This window comes from Pristiophorus japonicus, chromosome 1 (assembly GCF_044704955.1).
Source record: "Pristiophorus japonicus isolate sPriJap1 chromosome 1, sPriJap1.hap1, whole genome shotgun sequence".
Taxonomy (NCBI): Eukaryota; Metazoa; Chordata; class Chondrichthyes; family Pristiophoridae; genus Pristiophorus; species Pristiophorus japonicus.
In genome coordinates, this window is record NC_091977.1 from 430,178,552 (window position 1) to 430,202,015 (window position 23,464).

At 46.5% G+C, this 23,464-nt stretch overlaps 1 protein-coding gene across 2 annotated transcripts; it reads left to right on the top strand.

The window, feature by feature from the left end:
* The first annotated feature begins 89 nt into the window (after positions 1-89).
* Positions 90-16,123, top strand: LOC139259951 (uncharacterized). 2 transcript variants are annotated; one of them, XM_070875943.1, is made up of 2 exons: positions 90-133; positions 13,431-16,123. In XM_070875943.1, exon 2 carries the CDS (start codon positions 13,615-13,617, stop codon positions 15,226-15,228), a length of 1,614 nt encoding a protein of 537 aa, XP_070732044.1. In that variant the 5' UTR covers positions 90-133; positions 13,431-13,614; the 3' UTR covers positions 15,229-16,123. The 2 variants fall into 2 exon arrangements, with proteins under 2 accessions (XP_070732044.1, XP_070732034.1); XM_070875933.1 differs by lacking the exon at positions 90-133 and adding an exon at positions 12,068-12,084.
* Positions 16,124-23,464: the final 7,341 nt, after the last annotated feature.

Here is a 23,464-nt window from a genome sequence, read left to right on the forward strand (position 1 = left end):
AAAGTTTGTATTGCTTTGCCGGCATATCGATTTTAGGTGTTTGTGTTCTGCAGATGACCGCCAGGTGCCCACTGTGCATATAGGATGAACGCCGACCCAGCAGAATGGCTGGGGTTGGGGCAGATCAAAAAGGGTAGGTGGAAGTCCCACCCTGTCAGTACTTTGCCCTGAAGAAGAGAATCCTGGTAATTTTTTCACCAGATCTTCCTGCTTTTGAAAAAGTGATAGTTCCCTTTAAGCAGCTGCAGCTTTTCAAAAGGTGCAACAGCACTTTATTTCCTCTCTCCTAGCACAGCAAAACAGTGAGGAACAGTATTATCACTCCTAACTCACCCTGCATAGATAATGAGGAAAGTTCAGTGAGTTAGCAGTGGAGTCACGTGAGCAAGTGGAAGTGGCACCCTGCCACTAACCTGCCAATGAGAGGAGAATTCAGCCCTTCCTGTCAGCATCATATGAAACAGGTTCTCTTCTGTCCAGCCACCACAAGTAATCTCAGCGAACCAGTAACATTTTGTAATACTGCACAAAGGGTTTAAGGAACACTGTTTTCAAGGCCCCAATCAAACACAATGTGGCCCTGGTTCAGTGGAAATAAGCCTTTGTGTTATTCTGGCTTTACAATCTGGGACACTTAAATATATCAAAATATCTACAGTATTAATAGGTAGAAATATCATTGTTTATATGATATGGAAAATAATTCTTGCAATAAATCATTATACTGGCAGAAGATTTAATAGTTTGCAGTTAAGCTACTTCTACTTGTATCAGCTGCCAAGGAAAGGACATCATGTAAGATAACGGTCTTTTAATTGAGGAAGAAACCACTGATGTGCAAAGGCACAAACATGGAGCTTGACCTTTAGGACTTGAATCAAATAATTGCACTTAAAAATGTGCAGTCTTCCTTCAACACGGTTTAATAAATAACTGTAGTTTACAATGATTAGGCACTGAAATAATTTTCTTTATATGTATCAACATATTTTATCAAATATTTATGTAGTTTGCATCATTATCTGGTCCAGCATCCACAGCCTTCTGGGGGAAAGAATTCCAGATTTCCATTAACCTTCATGTGGAAAAAATGCTTCCTGATTTCACTACTGAATGGTTTAGCTCTAATTTTCCCTATATCATGGATTCCCTCATCAGAGGAAATAGTTTGCCCATCTCTACCCGATTGAATCATTTTATCATTTTAAAGACCTTGATTACTAGTCCACTCATAATAAAGGATGAAACTGAGTACTGTGTACAATGAGCAAGTGTGACCTTAGCTCCTTTTATAAGACTGCAGAGGGCAGGTACCTCGTGGGTGGCCTGCTTATATAATATGCTCCCAAGGGGTGCTGGGATCCCTTGGGACTCCAACAGGTGGGCCCTCTGGTGGTCAGGTGTCATGCAGGTTACACAGGATTAAATACATTACATTTCACTCCTGTGAAGTCAACAATACACTTATTTACAAGGTGAGACGATCTGGGGCTTTATGCTCCCTTGTCAATCGTCTCGGTACAAATGCGGGTGTGGGTGGGTCGTTCAGTTCTTCACTGGGCTGTTGGGCAGCCAGCCTTGCTGGGCTGTTGGGGTGATGAGTTCGGCATCGTAGTCAACCATGATGTCAGTTGCAACTTGTGTGTGTGTTGGAGGGTCAAAGTTGGTGGTGTCATCTTCGGGTTGTTCGTAGATGCTGGTGAACCGCAATTTGATTTGGTCCAAATGTTTTCTGTGCGTTTGTCCATTGGCCAATTTGACCTGAAACACCCTACTCCCCTCTTTGGCTGTGACCGAGCCATTTGGGACCATGTCCATAATTGAGCACAAACACTGGATCATCGATCTCTATCGCGTGACAAATTTGCGCTGTCATGGTACACACTTGCCCGCCACGTGATCATGGAGATCAGGGTGGACAAGAGAGAGCCTTGTTTTGAGTGCCCTTTTCATGAGCAGTTTGGCTGGGGGAACCCTGGTGAGTGTGGGGTCTGGTGCGATAGCTGAGCAGCACTCTGGACAGCTGGGTCTGCAGGGAGCCTTCCGACACACCTTTCAAGCTTTGCTTGATGGTCTGAACTGCCCGGTCTGCCTGGCCATTGGATGCGGGCTTGAACAGAGCAGATGCGATGTGTTTGATCCCGTTGCGGGTTTGAATTCAGCACTGGTGAAGCACGGCCCATTGTCGCTGACTAGGACATCAGGCAAGCCATACATAGCAAACATGTTTCGTAGACTTTCAATAGTGGCCGTGGACATGCTTACTGACATTATTGCACATTCAATCCATTTTGAGTAAGCGTCCACTGTCATGTATCTTACATTATTATATATAACTGTATCCTAACATGCTATACATGACTGTAATAAGATATGACCTGTAACCACCAGCATACCTTACCACCAGGGGTGCACTTGCAAGAGACAGGTATATAAGGACAGGTCTCAAGCAAGTGCAGCATTCCAGAGCTGTGAAATAAAGGTGCAGGTCCAGAGAGATTTTGACTTCACTACATGCCTTGTGTGAATCTGTACTAAGGGGACAGGACTTTACATCCACGACAACCAAAAACATTTTGCCGAGAAATGGGCCCGCATAGTCTACGTGGATCCTCGACCACGGTTTGGAGGGCCATGACCATAAACTTAGCGGTGCCTCTCTGGGTGCATTGCTCAGCGGAGAGCAAGTGTTGCACTGATGCATGCATGATTCTAAATCTAAGTCGATGCCGGGCCACCAAACATGGGATCTGGCTATGGCTTTCATCATTATGATGCCTGGGTGGGTGCTGTGCAATTCACATATGAACGTATCTCTGCCTTTCTTGGCAAGATTACGCGATTGCCCCACAATAGACAGTCAGCCTGCAGGGACAACTCATCCTTGCGTCTGTGGAACGGCTTAATCGCCTCCTGCATCTCCACTGGGACACCAAACCAGCTCCCTGGAGGACACAGTTTTTTTACCAAAGACAGTAAAGGATCCTGGCTGATCCAGGTCCTGATCTGGCGGGCCATAACGGGGGACTTCTCGTTCTCGAATACCTCCATGACCATGAGCAAGTCCGCTGGCTGTGCCTTTTCCACCCCGGTGGTGGGCAATGGCAGCCGACTGAGAGCATCTGCGCAGTTCTCTGTGCCCGGTCTGTGGCGGATTACATAGTTGTATGCTAACAGCGTGAGCGCCCATCTTTGGATGTGGGCAGAGGGACTCTGCCCTTTGCTCTACGAGAACAGCGATATGAGCGGCTTGTGGTCAATTTCAAGCTCAAACTTGAGGCCAAATAAGTACTGATGTATTTTTTTCACCCAGTAGACGCATGTCAGAGCCTCTTTTTCAATCATGCTGTAGGCCCTTTCGGCCTTGGACAAACTCCTGGGCGCATAAGCAACCGGTTGCAAAATCCCCGATTCATTGGTTGTAACACACATCTGACTCCGTATGACGACGTATCGCAAGCTAGCACTAATCGTTTACAAGGATTATACAGGACAAGCAGTTTGTTTGAGCACAACAGATTTCTGGCTTTCTTAAAGACAGCCTCTTGTGAATTCCCCCATACTCAGTCGTCTCCCTTGCGCAGTAGCACATGTAGGGGTTCAAGTAGGGTGCTTAACCCAGGTAGGAAATTACAGAAATAGTTAAGGAGTCCCAGGAACATGCAGTTCCGTCACGTTCTGTGGTCATGGCGCGTTCTTGATGGCCTCCGTCTTGGAGTGGTGGGTCTGATGCCGTCCGCTGCGGTTCTTCTTCCCAAAACTCGACGTCCTGTGCCAGGAAAACGCATTTCGAGCGTTTCAACCTGAGTCCCACATGATCCAACCGACTAAGAACCTCTTCCAGATTCTTCAAGTGCTCCATGGTGTCCTGACCTGTAACCAAAATGTCGTCCTGGAAAACCACTGTGCAAGGAACCGACTTTAGCAGGCTCTCCATGCTCCGCTGGAAGATTGCCGTGGCCGGCCGAATCCCGAATGGGCACCGGTTGTCAATAAACAGACCTTTGTGTGTGTTGATGCAGGTGAAGCCTTTCGGAGACTGCTCAGCTCCTGCGTCATGTAGGCCGAGGTCATGTCCAGCTTGGTGAACGTCTTCCCTCCAGCCAGCATCGCAAATAGATCGTCTGTCTTGGGTAGCGGGCACTGGTCCTGCAGCGAAAAACAGTAATAGTTACTTTATTGTCCCCGCAAATTCTAATTGTGCCATCCTCCTTAAGTACTGGGACAATCGGACTGGCCCAGTCATTGAATTCCACCGGCGCGATGATGCCTTCATGTTGCAGCCTGTCCAGTTCGATTTCCACTTTTTCACGCATCACGTATGGTACCACCCGTACCTTGTGGTGGATGGGTCGTGTACTGGGAACCAAATGGATCTGCACTTTAGCCCCCTGGAAGCTTCCAATGCCTGGCTCGAACAACGATGGGAACTTGCTCAGAACCTGGGTACATGTGGCATTGTCGACGGACGAAAGCGCTCGGATGTCATCCTAGTTCCAGTGGATTTTTCCCAGCCAGCTTCTACCAAACAACGTGGGGCCATCCCCTGGCACAATCCACTGTGGGAGTTCGTGTACTGCTCCATCATAGGAGACTTTGACTTCAGCACTGCCGACTACAGGGATTAGTTCCTTGGTGTAAGTCCTTAGTTTGGTGTGAATGGTGCCTTTTTGCGCCACAGCCTGTCGAATGCCTTTTTACTCATTATGGACTGACTGGCCCCAGTGTCCAGTTCCATAGATACTGGAATACCGTTCAGTTCAACTTTCAACATGATTGGTGGACATTTCGTAGTGAATGTGTGTACCCCGCACACTTCTGCCTCCTCCATAAGAGTCTCCAATTCTGCCTGATCCACAGTGGATCGATCTTCCTCTGCAGCGTGGTGGTTTGCAGCTCGCCTGCACATTCATTGGAGGTGTCCCATTGTTCTGCAACCATTACACACATAGTGCTTAAAGTGGCATTGATGGGGCCGATCACCTCCGCAGTGCCAACAAGGTGTTAACTGCCTCGCATTAACGATTGATGGCGGACTCTGGCTCAATTGAGGTCAGGCCACAGCAGCCGGCGTGTATGTTCTGCCATGTACATTTCTGCTCGAGACTGACGTTACTTTATGCACAGTACTGGCTGAAACTTCTTTACTCTGTGAAATCTGTTTGGTATTGTCGCTGGTGGACATAAATGCCTGGCTATCGTTATGGCTTTACTTAGATTCAGAGTTTCTACAGTCAACAGTGTGCGAGGGATTGTCTCATGTCCAATGCCCAGTACAAAAAAGTCTCTGAGCAGTTGTTCGAGGAATCCCTCAAACTCACAATGTCCTGCGAGGCGCCTTAGTTCAGCGACATAGCTCACCACTTCCTGCCCCTCCGATTGTTGACACAATACCTCGCCATTAAAACGCTTTCCTTCGGATTTAGGTACTCCCAGACCAGTGTACACAATTCTTCATAGGATTTCTCTGTCGGTTTTGCCGGGGCCAGGAGATTCTTCATGAGGTCATAGGTTGTTGCCCCACAGACAGTTAGGAGGATTGCCCTTCATTTGGTAGCATTCTCGTCCCCTTCCAGCCCGTTGGGCATGAAGTATTGGTTGAGTCTCTCCATGAAGGCCTCTCAATCGTCCCCTTCTGAGAACTTCTTCAAATACCGACTCTTCTTTGCATTTTCGCGCGGTTGTTCATTACTTTGTCGCCAATTAGTACACTCATAATAAAGGATAAAATGGATTACTGTGTACAATGAGCAAGTGTGACCTTAGCTCCTTTAATAAGACTCCAGAATGCAGATACCTCGTGGGTGGCCTGCTTATATACTGTGCTCCCAAGGGATGCTGGGATCCTTTGGGACTCCCAACAGGTGGGCCCTCTGGTGGTCAGGTGTCATGCAGGTTACACAGGGTTAAATACATCACAATTACATCATCCCTCAAACTTCTAAACTCAAGAGAATACAAGTCAATTGTATACATCCTGTCCTATTCATTTAACCCTTTAATCTGTGCTGCAGCCCCTCTAAGGCCAATGTATCTTTGCTGAGGTTCAGTGCCCAAAACTGAATGCAGTACTCCAGATGGGGTCTGACCGACGCTATGTACAACTGAAGCATCACTTCATTATTTTGGAATACCAGCCCTTTTTGGGATATGGGCCAACATTATATTAGGTGGTTTCATTACTATTTGTACCTCTGCACTGACTTTGTGTACATGGACACCTAAATCTATTTTCTCCACCACAGCTCCTATTCTCTACTCATTAAGAAAATATTCCGATTTGCCTTTCTCAGATCCAAAGTGGATGACCCACATTGAACTGCCTGCAATTGTTTTGCCCACTCACTTTATCTATCTCTGTTGCTCTGTAACTTGCTGCTCCCATCTATACACTTACTGTGCTTCCTAATTTAGTGTAAACTGCAAAGTTCGATATACAGCTCTCTCTCTTATGTCATTAATATATATGCGAAAAGTAAAGGCCCCAGTATACACATCACATCCTGCCAATTGGAGAGCTGCCTCCTATCTGCAACAAATTACCTGCCCATATCATAATTCCGTGCGCCCTTGTTTTTGCTAATAATATCTGTGCCTTCTGGAAGTCCATACAGACATCATTCATATCTATCCATCATCATAGACAGTCCCTCGAAATCCAAGAAGACTTGTTTCCACTCTAAAAGTGAGTTCTCAGGTGACTGTACAGTCCAATAAGGGAATTATAGTCTCTGTCACAGGTGGGACAGACAGTCGTTGAAGGAAAGGGTGAGTGGGGAGTCGGGTTTGCTGTAAGCTCCTTCCACTGCCTGCGCTTGTTTTCTGCATGCTCTCAGCGAAGAGACTCGAGGTGCTCAGCGCCTCCCGGATGCTCTTCCTCCACTTCGGATGGTCTTTGGTCAGGGATTCTCAGGTGTCGGTGGGGATGTTGCACTTTGTCAAGGAAGCTTTGAAGGTGTCCTTGAAATGGTTCCTCTGCCCACCTGGGGCTCGCTTGCTGTGTAGGAGTTCTGAGTAGAGCCCTTGCTTTGGGAGTCTTGTGTCGGGCATGCGGACAATGTGGCCCGCCCAATGGAGCTGGTTGAGTGTGGTCAGTGCTTCGATGCTGGGCCTGATCGAGAACACTGTCATTGGTGCATCTATCCTCCCAGGGGATTTGCAGGATCTTGCGGAGACATCATTGGTGGTATTTCTCCAGCGATTTGAGGTGCCTGTTGCATATGGTCCACGTCTCTGAGCCATACAGGAGGGCGGGTATCACTACAGCCCTGTAGACCATAAGCTTGGTGCCAGATTTGGGGCCTGATCCTCGAACACTCTCTTCCTCAGGCGGCCGAAAGCTGCGCTGGCACACTGGAGGCGGTGTTGGACCTCGTCGCAATGCTAGTGACCCCAAAAAATTGAACCAGATATGATCGACACCTTTTACATATGAACATATGAAAACAATGTACAGGAAAAGATGAGCTGGTCCTTCTAGTCTGTACAGTTGTGATGCCTTGTGCATCATGGCAAGATGCTCCTTACCCCCTATGTGCCATACCATCTTCTGGGAGAGGAAAAAAAAACAAAGCCAATTCGGGGAAAAAAAAAAATCTCTGATTCCTCTAAGCAATCAAAGCTAGTCCAGCGGACCACACTGACCATTATTTATATTATTTGGTACCTACTTTTTCAATTACACAATCTCCACCCAGCCAGAAATCATCCAGCTATCTCTTGAAGGTATACTTAACAACATAAGAAATAGGAAAAGGAGTAGGCCATACGGCTCTTCGAGCCTGCTCCGCCATTCAATAAGATCATGACTGATCTGATCATGGACTCAGCTCCACTTCCCTGTCCGCTCCCCATAACCCCTATCGATTAAGAAACCGTTTATTTCTGTCTTAAATTTATTCAATGTCCCAGCTTCCACAGCTCTCTGAGGCAGTGAATTCAACAGATTCACAACCCTCAGAAAATAAATTTCTCCTCATCTCAGTTTTAAATGGGCGGCCTCTTATTCTAAGATCGTGCCCTGTAGTTCGAGTCTCCCCCCATCAGTGGAAACATCCTCTCTGCATCCACCCTGTCAAGCCCTCTCATAATTTTATACGTCTCGATAAGATCACCTCTCATTCTTCTGAATTCCAATGAGTAGAGGTCCAACCTACTCAACCTTTCCTCATAAGTCAACCCTCTCATCCCTGAAATCAACCAAGTGAACCTTCTCTGAACTGCCTGCAAAGCAAGTACATCCTTTTGTAAATATGGAAACCAAAACTGCACGCAGTATTCCAGGTGTGGCCTCACCAATACCTTTATATAGCTGTAATAAGACTTCCCTGCTTTGATACTCCATCCCCTTTGCAATAAAGGCAAAGATACCATTGACCTTCCTGATCATTTGCTGTACCTGCATACTACCCTTTTGTATTTCATGCACAAGTACATAAGAACATAAGAGCATAAGAATTAGGAACAGGAGTAGGCCATCTAGCCCCTCGAGCCTGCTCCGCCATTCAATAAGATCATGGCTGATCTGGTCGTGGACTCAGCTCCACTTACCCGCCCTCTCCCCATAACCCTTAATTCTCTTATTGGTTAAAAATCTATCTATCTTTGACTTGAAAACATTCAATGAGCTAGCCTCAACTGCTTCCTTGGGCAGAGAATTCCACAGATTCACAATCTTCTGGGAGAAGAAATTCTTTCTCAACTCGGTTTAAATTGGCTCCCCCGTATTTTGAGGCTGTGCCCCCTAGTTCTAGTCTCCCCTACCAATGGAAACAACCTCTCTGCCTCTATCCTGTCTATCCCTTTCATGATTTTAAATGTTTCTATAAGATCACCCCTCATCCTTCTGAACTCCAAGGAGTAAAGACCCAGTCTACTCAATCTATCATCATAAGGTAACCCCCTCATTTCTGGATCAGCCTAGTGAATCGTCTCTGTACCCCTTCCAAAGCTAGTATATCCTTCCTTAAGTAAGGTGACCAAAACTGCACGCAGTACTCCAGGTGCGGCCTTACCAATACCTTATACAGTTGCAGCAAGACCTCCCTGCTTTTGTACTCCATCCCTCTCGCAATGAAGGCCAACATTCCATTTGCCTTCCTGATTACCTGCTGCACCTGCAAACTAACCTTTTGGGATTCATGCACAAGGACCCCCAGGTTCCTCTGCACCACAGCATGTTGTAATTTCTCCCCATTCAAATAATATTCCCTTTTACTTTTTTTTTTCCCAAGGTGGATGACCTCACACTTTCCGACATTGTATTCCATCTGCCAAACCTTAGCCCATTCGCTTAACCTATCCAAATCTCCTTGCAGCCTCTCTGAGTCCTCTACACAGCCCGCTTTCCCACTAATTTTAGTGTCATCTGCAAATTTTGTTGCACTACACTCTGTCCCCTCTTCCAGATCATCTATGTATATTGTAAACAGTTGTGGTGCCAGCACTGATCCCTGTGACACACCACTAACCACTGATTTCCAACCGGAAAAGGACCCATTTATCCCGACTCTCTGCTTTCTATTTGCCAGCCAATTCTCTATCCATGCTAATACATTTCCTCTGACTCCGCGTACCTTTATCTTCTGCAGTAACCTTTTGTGTGGCACCTTATCGAATGCCTTTTGGAAATCTAAATACACCACATCCATCGGTACACCTCTATCCACCATGCTCGTTATATCCTCAAAGAATTCCAGTAAGTTAGTTAAACATGATTTCCCTTTCATGAATCCATGCTGCATCTGCTTGATTGCACTATTCCTATCTAGATGTCCTGCTATTTCTTCCTTAATGATAGTTTCAAGCATTTTCCCCACTACAGATGTTAAACTAACCTGCCTATAGTTACCTGCTTTTTGCCTGCCCCCTTTTTTAAACAGAGGTGTTACATTAGCTGCTTTCCAATCCGCTGGTACCTCCCCAGAGTCCAGAGAATTTTGGTAGATTATAACGAATGCATCTGCTATAACTTCCGCCATCTCTTTTAATACCCTGCGTTGCATTTCATCAGGACCAGGGGACTTGTCTACCTTCAGTCCCATTAGCCTGTCCAGCACTACCCCCTTAGTGATAGTGATTGTCTCCAGGTCCTCCCTTCCCACATTCCTGTGGCCTGCAAATTTTGGCATGGTTTTTGTGTCTTCCACTGTGAAGACGGAAGCAAAATAATTGTTTACGGTCTCAGCCATTTCCACATTTCCCATTATTAAATCCCCCTTTTCATCTTTTAAGGGACCAACATTTACTTTAGTCACTCTTTTCCGTTTTATATATCTGTAAAAGCTTTTACTATCTGTTTTTATGTTTTGTGCAAGTTTACCTTCGTAATCTATCTTCCCTTTCTTTATTGCTTTTTTAGTCATTCTTTGCTGTTGCTTAAAATTTTCCCAATCCTCTAGTTTCCCACTAACCTTGGCCACCTTATACGCATTGGTCTTTGATTTGATACTTTCCTTTATTTCCTTGGTTATCCACGGCTGGTTATCCCTTCTCTTGCCGCCCTTCTTTTTCACTGGAATATATTTTTGTTGCGCACTATGAAAGAGCTCCTTAAAAGTCCTCCACTGTTCCTCAATTGTGCCACCGTTTAGTCTGTGTTTCCAGTCTACTTTAGCCAACTCTGCCCTCATCTCACTGTAGTCCCCTTTGTTTAAGCATAGTACGCTCATTTCTGACACAACTTCCTCATCCTCAATCTGTATTACAAATTCAACCATATTGTGATCACTCATTCCGAGAGGATCTTTTACGAGGAGATCGTTTATTTTCCCTGTCTCATTACACAGGACCAGATCTAAGATGGCTTGCTCCCTTGTAGGTTCTGTTACATACTGTTCTAAGAAACAATCCCGTATGCATTGTATGAATTCCTCCTCCAGGCTACCCCGTGCGATTTGATTTGACCAATTGATATGTAGGTTAAAATCCCCCATGACTACTGCCGTTCCTTTTTCACATGCCTCCATTATTCCCTTGATTATTGCCCGCCCCACCGTGAAGTTATTATTTGGGGGCCTATAAACTACGCCGACCAGTGACTTTTTCTATCTCTAATCTCTAATCTCCACCCACTGATTCAACATTTTGTTCATTGGAGCCAATATCATCCCTCACAACTGCCCTGATATCATCTTTTATTAACGGAGCTACCCCACCTCCTTTCCCTTCTTGCCTATCTTTCTGAATCGTCCGATACCTCTGTATGTTTAATTCCCAGTCTTGGCCACCTTTCAACCATGTTTCTGTAATGGCCACCAAATCATACCCATTTGTAATGATTTGTGCCGTCAACTCATTTACTTTATTTCGAATGCTGCGTGCATTTAGGTGGAGTGTTTTCATCCTAGTTATCAAACCATGATTTTTAGTTTTGACCCCTCCTGCAGCCCTTTTATATTCAGTGACCCTTTTTGTTTCTTGCCTCTGGTTTCTCTGCCCTCCACTTTTACTCATCTCTTTTCTGTCTTTTGTTTTTGTCTCCTTTTTGTTTCCCTCTGTGCTGCACCACTGCTCAAGCCACGTATTCATCTGTGCTATCCTGCGATTCCTATTCTGACTAGCACGTGGCACTGGTAGCAAACCCGAGATTACTACTTTTGAGGTCCTACTTTTTAATTTAGCTCCTAGCTCCTTAAATTCGTCTCGTAGCACCTCATCCCTTTTTTTAACCTATGTCGTTGGTACCAATGTGCACCACGACAACTGGCTGTTCTCCCTCCCTTTTTAGAATGTCCTGCACTCACTCGGAGACATCCTTGACCCTTGCACCAGGGAGGCAACATACCATCCTGGAGTCTCAATTGCGGCCGCAGAAACGCCTATCTATTCCCCTTATGATTGAATCCCCTATCACTATCGCTCTCCCACTCTTTTTTATGCCATCCTGTACAATAGAGCCAGCCACGGTGCCATGAACTTGGCTGCTGCTGCTCTCCCCTGATGAGTCATCTCCCTCAACAGCACTCCAAGCAGTGTATCTGTTTTGCAGGGGGATGACCATATGGGACCCCTGCACTACCTTCTTTGTACTACTCTTCCTGCTGGTCTTCCATTCCTTAGCTGGCTGTGGATCCTTCTCATGCGGTAAGACCAACTCACTACACGTGCCACTTATGTCATTCTCAGCATCGTGGATGCTTCAGAGTGAATCCACCCTTAGCTCCAATTCCGCAACGCGGTCCGTCAGGAGATGGAGGCGGATACACTTCTTACACACGTAGTAGTCAGGGACACCGGAAGCGTCCGAGTTCCCACATGGCACAGGAGGAGCATATCACGTGACCGAGCTCTCCCGCCATGCCTTAACCCTTAGATACCCTTAAATTGGTAACAACAATGTTATAGTTTACTTACTGATATTAAAATCTTTTTTAAAAGTACCCCCAGGTCCCGCTGTACTGTGGAACTTTGCAATCATTCTCCATTTAAACAATAACTTGCTCTTTGATTTTTTCTGCCAAAGTGCATGACCTCACACTTTCCAACATTATACTCCATCTGCCAAATTTTTGCCCGCTCACTTAGCCTGTCTATGTCCTTTTGCAGATTTTTTGTGTCCTCCTCACTCATTGCTTTTCCTCCCATCTTTTCATTGTCAGCAAACTTGGCTACGTTGTGCTCAGTCCCTTCTTCCAAGTCATTAATATAGATTGTAAATAGTTGGGGTCCCAGCATTGATCCCTGCGGCACCCCACTAGTTACTGGTTGCCAACCAGAGAATGAACCATTTATCCCGACTCTCTGTTCTGTTAGTTAGCCAATCCTCTATCCATGCTAATATATTACCCCCAACCCCGTGAACTTTTATGTGGCACCTTGTCAAATGCCCTCCGTAAGTCCAAATACACCACATCCACTGGTTCCCTTTTATCCACCCTGTTTGTTACATCATCAAAGAACTCCAGCAAATTTGTCAAACATGACTTTCCCTTCATAAATCCATGCTGACTCTGCCTGACTGAATTTTGCTTTTCCACATGACCTGCTGCTACTTCTTTAATAATGGACTCCAACATTTTCCCAACCACAGATGTTAGGCTAACTGGTCTATAGTTTCCTGCTTTTTGTCTGCCTCCTTTTTTAAATAGGCGGCGTTACATTTGCAGTTTTCCAATCTGCTGGGACCTCCCCAGAATCCAGGGAATTTTGGGAAAATACAACCAATGCATCCACTATCCCTGCCACTACTTCTCTTAAGACCCTAGGATGCAAGCCATCATGTCCAAGGGATTTATCTGCCTTTAGTCCCATTATCTTACTGAGTACCACCTCCTTTGTGATTGATTGTGTTAAGTTCCTCTCTCCCCATAGCCCCTAGTGTCATGTATCTCACACTACTTGTCATGTATTTCACACTACTGTACATAACTGTATCTATACATGACTGTAACTAGATATGACCTGTAACCACAAGCTTACTTTACCACCAGGGGTGCACTTGCAGGAGACACTGGATACCTGTCCTACACAGGTATATAAAGACAGGTCTCAGACAAATGCGGCATTCGAGAGCTGTGTAATAAAGGCATATGCCTCGTGTGAGTCTGTACTGCAAGGACAGGACTTTACAGTGGCGACGAGGATGGGATTACAGAATCCACAGAATGGCAACCAATGGCTCAGATGATAAATATAATGCTGGAGATAATTGGGAGGACTTTAATAGAAAGGCTCCAGCAAAGCTTTGTAACCAAAGACTGGTTAGACGATGATAAGGCAGACAAGGGAAGAGCCCATCTCTTGACCAGCTGTGGCTCGAAAACATACGCCTTAATGAAGGACCTGCTGGAACCCAAGAGACCAGCAAGCAAGTCGTTTGAAGAGCTGACCACACTGGTCAGAGACCACCTGAACCCAGCGAGCAGCCGACACATGGCCATACACCGGTTCTACAACTACAGATGCTGTGTGGGCCAGAGCATACCCGACTTCGTGGCGGAACTTCGGAGGTTGGCTAGCTTATGTGAGTTCTCCGATGAACTAAGGAGAGAAGTACTGAGAGACTTCTTTTTTATTGAAGGAATAGGCCATGCAGGCATATTCCGAAAGCTCATAGAGAACAAGAACTTGACCCTAGAGGCAGCAGTACTGGTTGCACAGACATTCTCAGCAGGAGAAGAAGAAACGAGGTTGATCTACACTGTGGGTACGACAACTAACGAAACATCGGAACAAGAGGTTCACAGTGTGAAACAAGCCGCTACTCCCACACACAGACAAAGGCAGGAGAGCAGGCCCTCAACAGCAGGCAGTGGTGCCAGAAGTCATCAAGGGCCACATGAACGGCCGTTCACACCTCATCAACCCACAATGCGAGCAATCAACTACAAACTGAGAGAAGCTGAAGAGAGATCAGCCAGACGCAGCTCATCCTTTGGAAACAATGGAAGCAGTCTGTGCTGGAGATGTGGGGGGAGACACTCATCAAGGGGTTGTCGATTTCAGCATGCTGTTTGCAGAAACTGCAACTATACAGGACATCTGGCCTGCATGTGCAGAAAAATGGCAGCTCGGCTGGTATACGAATCGGAAGGGTCGGAAAGCGGACCAGAAGACGGTGGGGAGAGTACCCGGGACATCAATGTACAGCGGGTCAACACGATCAGTTGCCACTGCTCTTACAACAAGACGCCTCCAATAATGATGAGGGTTCTACTCAATGGGATATCTGTCAACATGGGAGCGAGTCAATCTCTCATGAGCGCTCAACAATTTGAACAGCTGTGGCCGCACAAAAGCGACAGACCAAAACTCACAAGGGTCGACACCAAACTAAGGACCTATACCAAAGAAATCATCCCAGTCCTTGGCAGCACCATGCTCTCAGTCACACACAAAGGGACAATGAACCGACTTCCCCTGTGGATTGTCCCCGGAGATCTCCCAGCACTGCTGGGGAGAAGCTGGCTGGCAAAACTAAATTGGAAATGGGATGATGTTCACGCCATGTCATCAGAGGAACGAACCTCCTGCTCAACAGTTCTAAGTCGATTTGAACATCTCTTTCAGCCAGGTGTGGGCACCTTCAAAGGGGCTAAAGTCAAAATCGACATCACACAAGATGCTAGACCGGTCCATCACAAGGCTAGAGCTGTGCCCTATGTGATGAGGGAAAAGATTGAACATGAACTGGACAGGCTTCTGCGGGAAGGCATTATCTCACCCATGGAATTTAACGACTGGGCAAGTCCCATCGTCCCAGTCATGAAGCCTGATAGATCCGTATGAATCTGTGGGAATTACAAATCTACCATAAACAGAGTCTCCCTACAGGACCAATACCCTCTGCCCAGAGCGGAGGACCTATTTGCCACATTGACTGGATGAAAACTTTTCTCAAAACTAGATCTCACATCTGCGTATATGACGCAAGAACTGACCGAAGAGTCGAAGCTACTCACCACCATCAACACACATCGAGGCCTTTTCATGTACAATGGATGCCCATTCGGCATCAGGTCGACAGCTGCTATATTCCAGCGCAACATGGGGCGTCTGCTCAAGTCCATCCCGGGGACGGTTGTATTTCAAGACAACATACTTATCACGGGCAGGGACACTGACTCCCATCTCCGCAATTTGGAGGAAGTACTAAGTCGATTGGATCGGGTAGGTCTCAGAGTTAAGAAATCCAAGTGCCTGTTTCTTGCGCCCGAGGTTGAATTTTTGGGCAGAAGGATTGCCGCTGATGGAATCCGCCCAACAGAGTCCAAAACCGAAGAAATTCGCCTGGCACCCAGGCCCCGGAATGTCTTGGAACTGCGCGCCCTTCTTGGGCTACTCAATTACTTTGGGAACTTTATGCAGAATTTGAACACACTGCCGGTGCCTCTCCACATGCTACACAGATAGGGGTGCGATTGGTTTTGGGGGGACGCCCAGGAATGCGCCATCAATAAGGCACGCAACCTTCTATGTTCCAACAGTGTTTTGGTTTTCTTTGATCCAAGTAAAAAGCTAGTTCTTACATGTGATGCGTCAGCGTACAGGGTCGGGTGCGTTTTACAACATGTCAATGGTGCGGGTAAATTACAACCCATAGTTTATGCCTCCAGGTTACTTTCGCGGGCGGAGCGTGGGTACGGAATGGTGGAGAAGGAGGTGCTCGCGTGCGTGTACGGTGTCAAAAAGATGCACCAATACCTTTTCGGGGCCAAGTTCGCATTAGAAACCGACCACAAGCCCCTCACGTCCCTACTATCTGAGAGCAAGGCAATAAACGCCAACGCCTCGGCGCGCATTCAATGGTGGACACTCATGCTGACGTCTTCCGACTACACCATAAGGCACAGACAACTGTGCCGACGCACTTAGCAGGCTACCCCTGGTGACCACGGAAGGGTCTGACAAACAGGACTGTGAGATAGTCATGGCAATCAATGCCTTTGAGTCCACAGGTTCGCCCATGATGGCTCACCAAATCAGAACCTGAACGACCAGCGACCCCACGTTATCCTTAGTAAAATGATGTGTCTTAACTGGTGACTGGGCAGAGGCTCGCGATGCCTGCCCCGAGGAGATCAAACCTTTCCATAGGCGCATGCATGAGTTGTCACTACAAGCAGACTGCCTGATGTGGGGCAGCTGAGTAGTTATGCCTCTGCGAGGCAGAGAGGCGTTTGTCCGGGAGCTCCACCGCGAGCATCCGGGGATCGTTCTCATGAAGGCCATAGCCAGATCCCACGTCTGGTGGCCTGGCATTGACGCGGACTTGGAGCTCGGCGTCCGACGGGGCACCATTTGTGCCCAACTCAGTAATGCCCCCAGGGAGGCCCCCCTGAGCCCCTGGCCCTGGCCCTCCAAACCGTGGTCGTGGCTGCACGTAGACTATGCGGGCCCATTCATGGGCAAAATGTTCCTCGTAGTTGTAGATGCATTTTCAAAGTGGATCGAATGCACCATTTTAAACTCGAGCACAACCTCCACCACTGTGGAGAGCCTTGAAACTATATTTGCAACGCACAGAATTCCTGACATATTGGTCAGTGATAATGGTCCGTGTTTCACCAGCGCAGAATTCCAAGATTTCATAAGTGACCACGGCATAAACCACGTTAAGATGGCACCATTCAAGCTGGCCTCCAACGGCCAGGCGGAGCGAGGAAAGGGAAATCCCAACAGACAGCCCAGGCGAGATACCAGCAATCACACCGAAAGAAAAACAGGCACCAAGGCAAACAACTGAACCACAACTAAGACGCTCCACGTGAGAGTTTAGACCACCTGAGAGACTGAACCTATAAAGACAATAAGACCTTGGGGGAGGGTGATGTCACATATCTCACATTACTGTACATAACTGTATCTTACCATGCTATACATGACTGTAACTTGATATGACCTGAAACCACAAGCTTACCTTACCACCAGGGGTGCACTTGCAGGAGACACTGGATACCTGTCCTACACAGGTATATAAAGACAGGTCTCAGGCAAGTGCGGCATTTGAGAGCTGTGTAATAAATGTGCAGGTCCTGAGTGACCTTGACTTCAGCATGTGCCTCGTGTGAGTCTGTACTGCAGGGACAGGACTTTACACCTACACTATCCACTGTCGAAATATTGTTAGTGTCCTCTACTGTAAAGGCTGATACAAAATATTTGTTTAGAATTTCTGCCATCTCCGTGTTCCCTATTACTAACTCCTCTAAGAGACCAACATTTACTTTAGCCACCCTTTTCCTTTTTATATACCTATAGAAACTCTTGCTATCTGTTTTTATATTTTGAGCTAGTTTATTTTCATAGTCTATCTTCCCTTTCTTAATCATTTTTTTTTAGTCGTTCTTTGCTGGCTTTTAAAAGTTTCCCAGTCTTCTGTTTTGGCCACTTTGTATGCTCTTGTTTTTAATTGGATACCGTCCTTTATTTTGTTAGTTAGCCACGGATGGCTATCTTTTCTCTTGCACTCTTTCCTCCTCACTGGAATATATTTTTCAGAAAACTTAATTTCCTCTTGACTACTTGTAAGATGAAATGCACACAGAATTTTCATGAGTGAATTCTAAAGGTCAGTGTCACTCTAGCTGCATTCAAAAGATCTCCTTTTGCTATCTTCTTTATAGAATATACTTGTATCGTGAATAAGTCCTTGAACAATTAAAGATCGATGTAACCATTTGTACTGCATTTTTTTTTTGACAGACAAGTATCTCAAGCCCCGCCCCCTTCATGCCTGTACTGCACTTTTCTTGACAGACATGCGACAAGCCCTGCCCCTGTCCAGCTCCGCCCACCCCCCCCCGCCGGCCCAAATCATTCCATCCACGTGATGTCGAGAAACAGGACCTGAGGCTCCGACTCTGCCCGCTCAGGACCCGGCCCTGTCCCCATCACCCCCCTCCGGCGGGTGGGCCTGGGTCTGAGAGCGGCGGCGGCGAACAGAAAAACGGCGGAGGGCTGGGAGGGTGAGAGAGGCTGGGGGGAGAGTGAGAGAGAGAGGCTGGGGGCAGAGAGAGAGTGAGAGGCTGAGGGGAGAGAGTGAGTGAGTGAGAGAGGCTGGGGGGCGAGTGAGAGAGAGAGAGAGAGAGGCGGGGGGGGGGGGGAGCGAGTGAGAGAGGCTGCGGGATGGGGGAGCGAGAGAGAGGCTGCGGGGTGGGGGAGAGAGAGACACACGGGCAGGGTGGGGATCGGAGGGGAGAGAGGGTACTCAGGGAAGATGGATCATGTTCTTACAACCCCCTTCAAGGGATAGAGGTGGAGTGGATGATCTCCAGAAGTCATGACACTCACTATTCACTTCATACCTAATAACCTGTTAACAATCCGTACACAATGTCTGCCCCATCTATGGTGAGGCGGGGGGGGGGGGGGGCGGAGGATGCACTTGCGCTGGGGTAAGGCACTTCGGCTATGGGTGGGATATACTTGGACTGGGGTTAGGCACTTTGGCTGCGGGAGGCATGCACTTGGACTGGTGTAAGGCATTTTGGCTGGGGAACTCATGCACTTGGACTGGGGTAAGGCACTTTGGCTGGCCCTTGCTGTCTTCTGGGGAGCTCTGTCCTCTGTCGCTTCAGGAAGTCAAAGTGGATCTAGTTATAATTTGCAAAGTCAGTGAGAACTTGGGATGGACGTTTCCAGTTACACATTCCAGTGAAACTTTAGGGTGTGGTTTATCCTCCAAAGGGACCAATCATAGACAAAGGGTGGAGCATGGTAGCCATTTTGGCAGTACAAATAAGCACATCCTATAAAAATACATTATGATAGGTCTTGGAAGTAAACAATAATGGGGTATGTAGGAAATGCACATGAGTGATCATTCTTGAATTTTAAAGACAGATATTTTTTTTTAAATTGAAACTAAGTTGAAAGGCCAAGGGCCGTTGTGCCCAAAGTTGAAAAGGATAAAGGAGAAGACTACATGAATCAGGCAGCAGTGATAGGCAAATGCTAGGTTTTCAGAATTATAGCAGGGAAGAAATATTGAGGAAGGTGCTGAATTTCACAACAGCAACGCACATTTTATAATACAAGATGTCCCTAGGCACTTTACAGAAAGATATAAAAAGGAGTGAAGTTAAGCCAGTGGAGAAAAGTTAGAAGAGATGACTGAAGGCAGCTCATCCTCAACCTCCCTGTGAGTTTCAAAAAATTTCACATTAATTGCCAATTAAGTGTGCTGAAGAAAGTTAGGGCTAGTATTTAACAGCGTAAGTAACTTTTTAATGACGAGATTTCTGTTCCTGCAATGCCACTCAATCTCTACAGGCCCAGAAAGGGAACAATTGAAACTATGGAGTCCCAGTTCTACGGGTAGTAAATTGTTATTGGAGAATTTTAAACTAATATTTTAACCTTTTTTTTCTTACTTTTCCTTTCTGTCTTTTTTCTCTCTCTCTTAACTCAACCTTAATGTCCCTCTCTTTATTTTTCTTTTTATACCTTAATTGACTTTAATTCATCCCATTTCCTTTCCCATCGTTCCTCTAGAACATAAGAATATAAGCATTAGGAGCAGGAGTAGGCCATATGACCCCTCGAGCCTGCTCTGCCATTCAATAAGATCATGGCTGATCTTTGACCTCAATTCCACTTTCCCACCCGATCCCCATATCCCTCGATTTCCCCCAGAGTCCAAAAAAATCTATCTATCTCATCCATGAATATACTCAACGATTCATCATCCACAGGCCTTTGGGGTATAGAATTCCAAAGATTCGCAACCATCTGAGTGAAGAAATTCCTCTTCATCTCAGTCTTAAATGGCCGACCCCTTATCATGAGACTATGCCCCCTAGTTCTCGACTCCAGCCAGGGAAACAACCTCTCAGCATCTACCCTGTCAATGCCCCTCAGAATGTTATATGTTTCCATATATGTTCTATTTCTTTCTCAATCCTTAAATCAAATTGGTTAAGGAGATAAGACTGTTGGTCCCGTTGTTCACCAAGGTCCCAGATGCCCAGTTGCCCTCATCAGCTCACATTTCCAACAACTAGCAGGGCAAAAATCTTTGAGCAGAAGGAGGAGGGAAAAAGTCTAACTAATTGGGCATGCCACGAGATGCCTTGCCCCAGCAAAATCTGGGCCAATGTCTGCATGCAGGTGGAGAGTTGTTCTGCTGGTTTCTTGCCACCTGACATACTAACTGGATGTTTCGTTGCGAAGTAATGTTAAGCACATCATATATCCAGCAAAGTGTTTGTGGAAATTCAAGCAGGACGCAAATGACAGGATGACATCATGATATCATATGATACATTTTTCATAATTTGCATCCGAGTATCCCAGGGCATAGGTGGTTTAAAATTTAAAGGGCATCTTTGACTCAATTGCAGAGTGATTTATTACCTTAGTCAATTAAAAAAATTAAAGTTGAAAAAATTTGGCACTGGCCATGCTACGCTGCAACAGGAAGCCACAGCAATTTCTTTCTTCCCACCTGAGGCAGGAGCCTACTTTAGAATAAATCTGTATGGACCACTCTACTGCAACCTCGGCATCGGTTACAATGCAGGCAGATCCATCCCAATTGATCCAACAAAGTTCTTCTCACTAACATCTAGGGACTAGTGCCAAAGTTGGGAGAGCTGTTCTACCAACTAGACAAACAGCCTGATATAGTCATACAGCATCATACCTATTAGGCAACATCCCAGACTCCTCCGTCACCATCCCAAGATATTTCCCATCTCACCGGCAGGACATACTCACCATAGGTGGGTCACAGAGGGCGTGGCCCAGGGAGTCCTCAACATTGACTCCAGACCCTATGAAGTCTCATGGTGTCAGGTCAAACATAGGCAAGGAAACATCCTGCTGATTGTCCTCCCTCAGCTGATAAATCAGTAATCCTCTGTGTTGAGCACCACTTAGGGGAATCACTGAGGGTAACCAGGGCACAGAATATGCTTGTGATGGGGGACTTCAATGTCCATCACCAATAATGACACGGTTGTTCCACCATTGACCAAGCTGTTTGAATCTCAAAAGATATAGCTATCAGACTGGGCTTGCAGCACGAGGTGAGAGAACCAGCATGAGAGAATAACCTACTTGACCTCGTCCTCATCAATCTATCTGTCACAGATGTACCTACCTATGACAGTATTGGTAGGAGTGACCACATGCATGCGAAACAGCAGAAGCATCATGCTATAGACAGAGCTGAACAATCTCACAACCAATGGATCAGGTGGAAGCTCTGCAGTGCTGCCACATCCAGTTATGAATGGTGGTGGACAATTAAGCAACAAACAGGAGGAGGAGACTCCATGAATATCCCCATCCTCAATGATGGTGAAGCAAGTGAATGCAAAAGACAAAGCTGAATCGTTCGTGACTATCTTCAGCCAGAAGTGCCGAGTGGATGATCTTTCTTGGCTTCATCCTGAGGTCCCCACCTTCACAGATATCAGTCTTCAGCCAATTTAATTCATTTTGCGCGATATAAAGAAACAGCTGATTGCACTGGACACAGCAAATGCTTATGGGCACCGACAACATCCCAGCTATAGTGCTGACAACCTGTGCTCCAGAACTAACCAAGCAGTGCAACTACAACACCGACATCTACCCAACAATGCTTACTGATGTCCAGTTTGGGTTCCGCCAGGACCACCCAGTTCCAGACCTCATTACAGCCTTGGTCCAAACATGGACAAAAGAGCTGAATTCCAGAGGTGAGGTGAGCCGACTGCCCTAGATATCAAACTCAATAACTTGCATTTATATAGCACCTTTAATGTAGTAAAATATCAAAAGGCACTTCACAGGAGCACTATCAGACAAATTTTGACACCGAGTCACATAAGGAGCTATAAGGACAGTGAAAGAGATAGGTTTTAAAGAGCATCTTAAAAGAGAGAGTCAGAGGGAATTCTAGAGCTTCGGGTTTAGGCAGCTGAAGGCAAGGCCACCAATAGCGGATTGAAGAAAATCAGGATGTGCAACAGACCAGAATTACAGAAGCGCAGAGGTCTCGGAGGGTTGTAGGGCTGGAGGAGGCTACAGACATAGTGAGGGGTGAGGACGGAGGGATTTGAAAAGAAGGATGCAAATTTTAAAATGGAGGCATTGCCAGATCAGGGGCCAATGTAGGCCACAGGGGTGATGGGTGAACGGGACTTGGTGCGAGTTAGGATACAGGCATCAGAGTTTTGGATGAACTTAAGTTTATGGAAGGCGCAAGGTGGAAGGCCAGCCAGGAGAGCATTGGAATAGTCAAGTTAAAGTTAACATAGTTGTGGATGGGGGTTTCAGCAACAGATGAGCTGAGGTAGGAGCGGAGACGTACGATGTTACGGAGGTGGAAGTATGTGGTCTTGGTGATGGAAAGAATATGGGGTCGGATGCTCAGCTTGGATTCAAATAGGACGCCAAAGTTGTGAACAGTCTTCTTCAGCCTCGAAGAGTGACCAGGGAGAGGGATGGAGTCAGTGGCTAAAGAATGGAATTTGTGCAAGGGACCAAAGCCAATGGCTTTCCAATATTTATTGAAGGAAATTTCTGCTCCTCCAATACTGGATGTCGGACAAGCAGCAAGACAAATCAGAGGCAGTGGAGGCAGCATTTGATTGAGTGCAGCATCAAGGAGTCCTGGTAAAACTGAAGTCAATGTGGTTCAGGGGGGAAAGCTCTCCAGTGGCTGGAGTCATATCTAGCACAAACAAAGATGGTTGTGGTTATTGGAGGCCAATCATCTCAGCCCCAGGACATTGCTGCAGGATTTTCTCAGTGCAGCATCCTAGGCCCACCTATCTTCAGCTGCTTCCCTCCATCATACGGTCAGTTGTGGGGCTATTCACTGATGATTGTATTCAGCTCCATTTGCAATTCTACAGATAATGAAGCAGTCTATGCCCATATGCAACAGGACCTGGACATCATCCAGGCTTGGGCTGTTAAGTGGCAAGTAATATTTGGGCCACAGAAGTGCCATGAAATGACCATCTCCAACAAGAGAGAGTCTAACCATCTCCTTTTGACATTCAATGGTCATACTGTAGTGTCTCCGCAC

Coding starts and splice junctions, on each gene's coding strand:
- LOC139259951 (XM_070875943.1), top strand. CDS start 13,615: ATGGCTCAGATGATAAATATAATGCTGGAGATAATTGGGAGGACTTTA.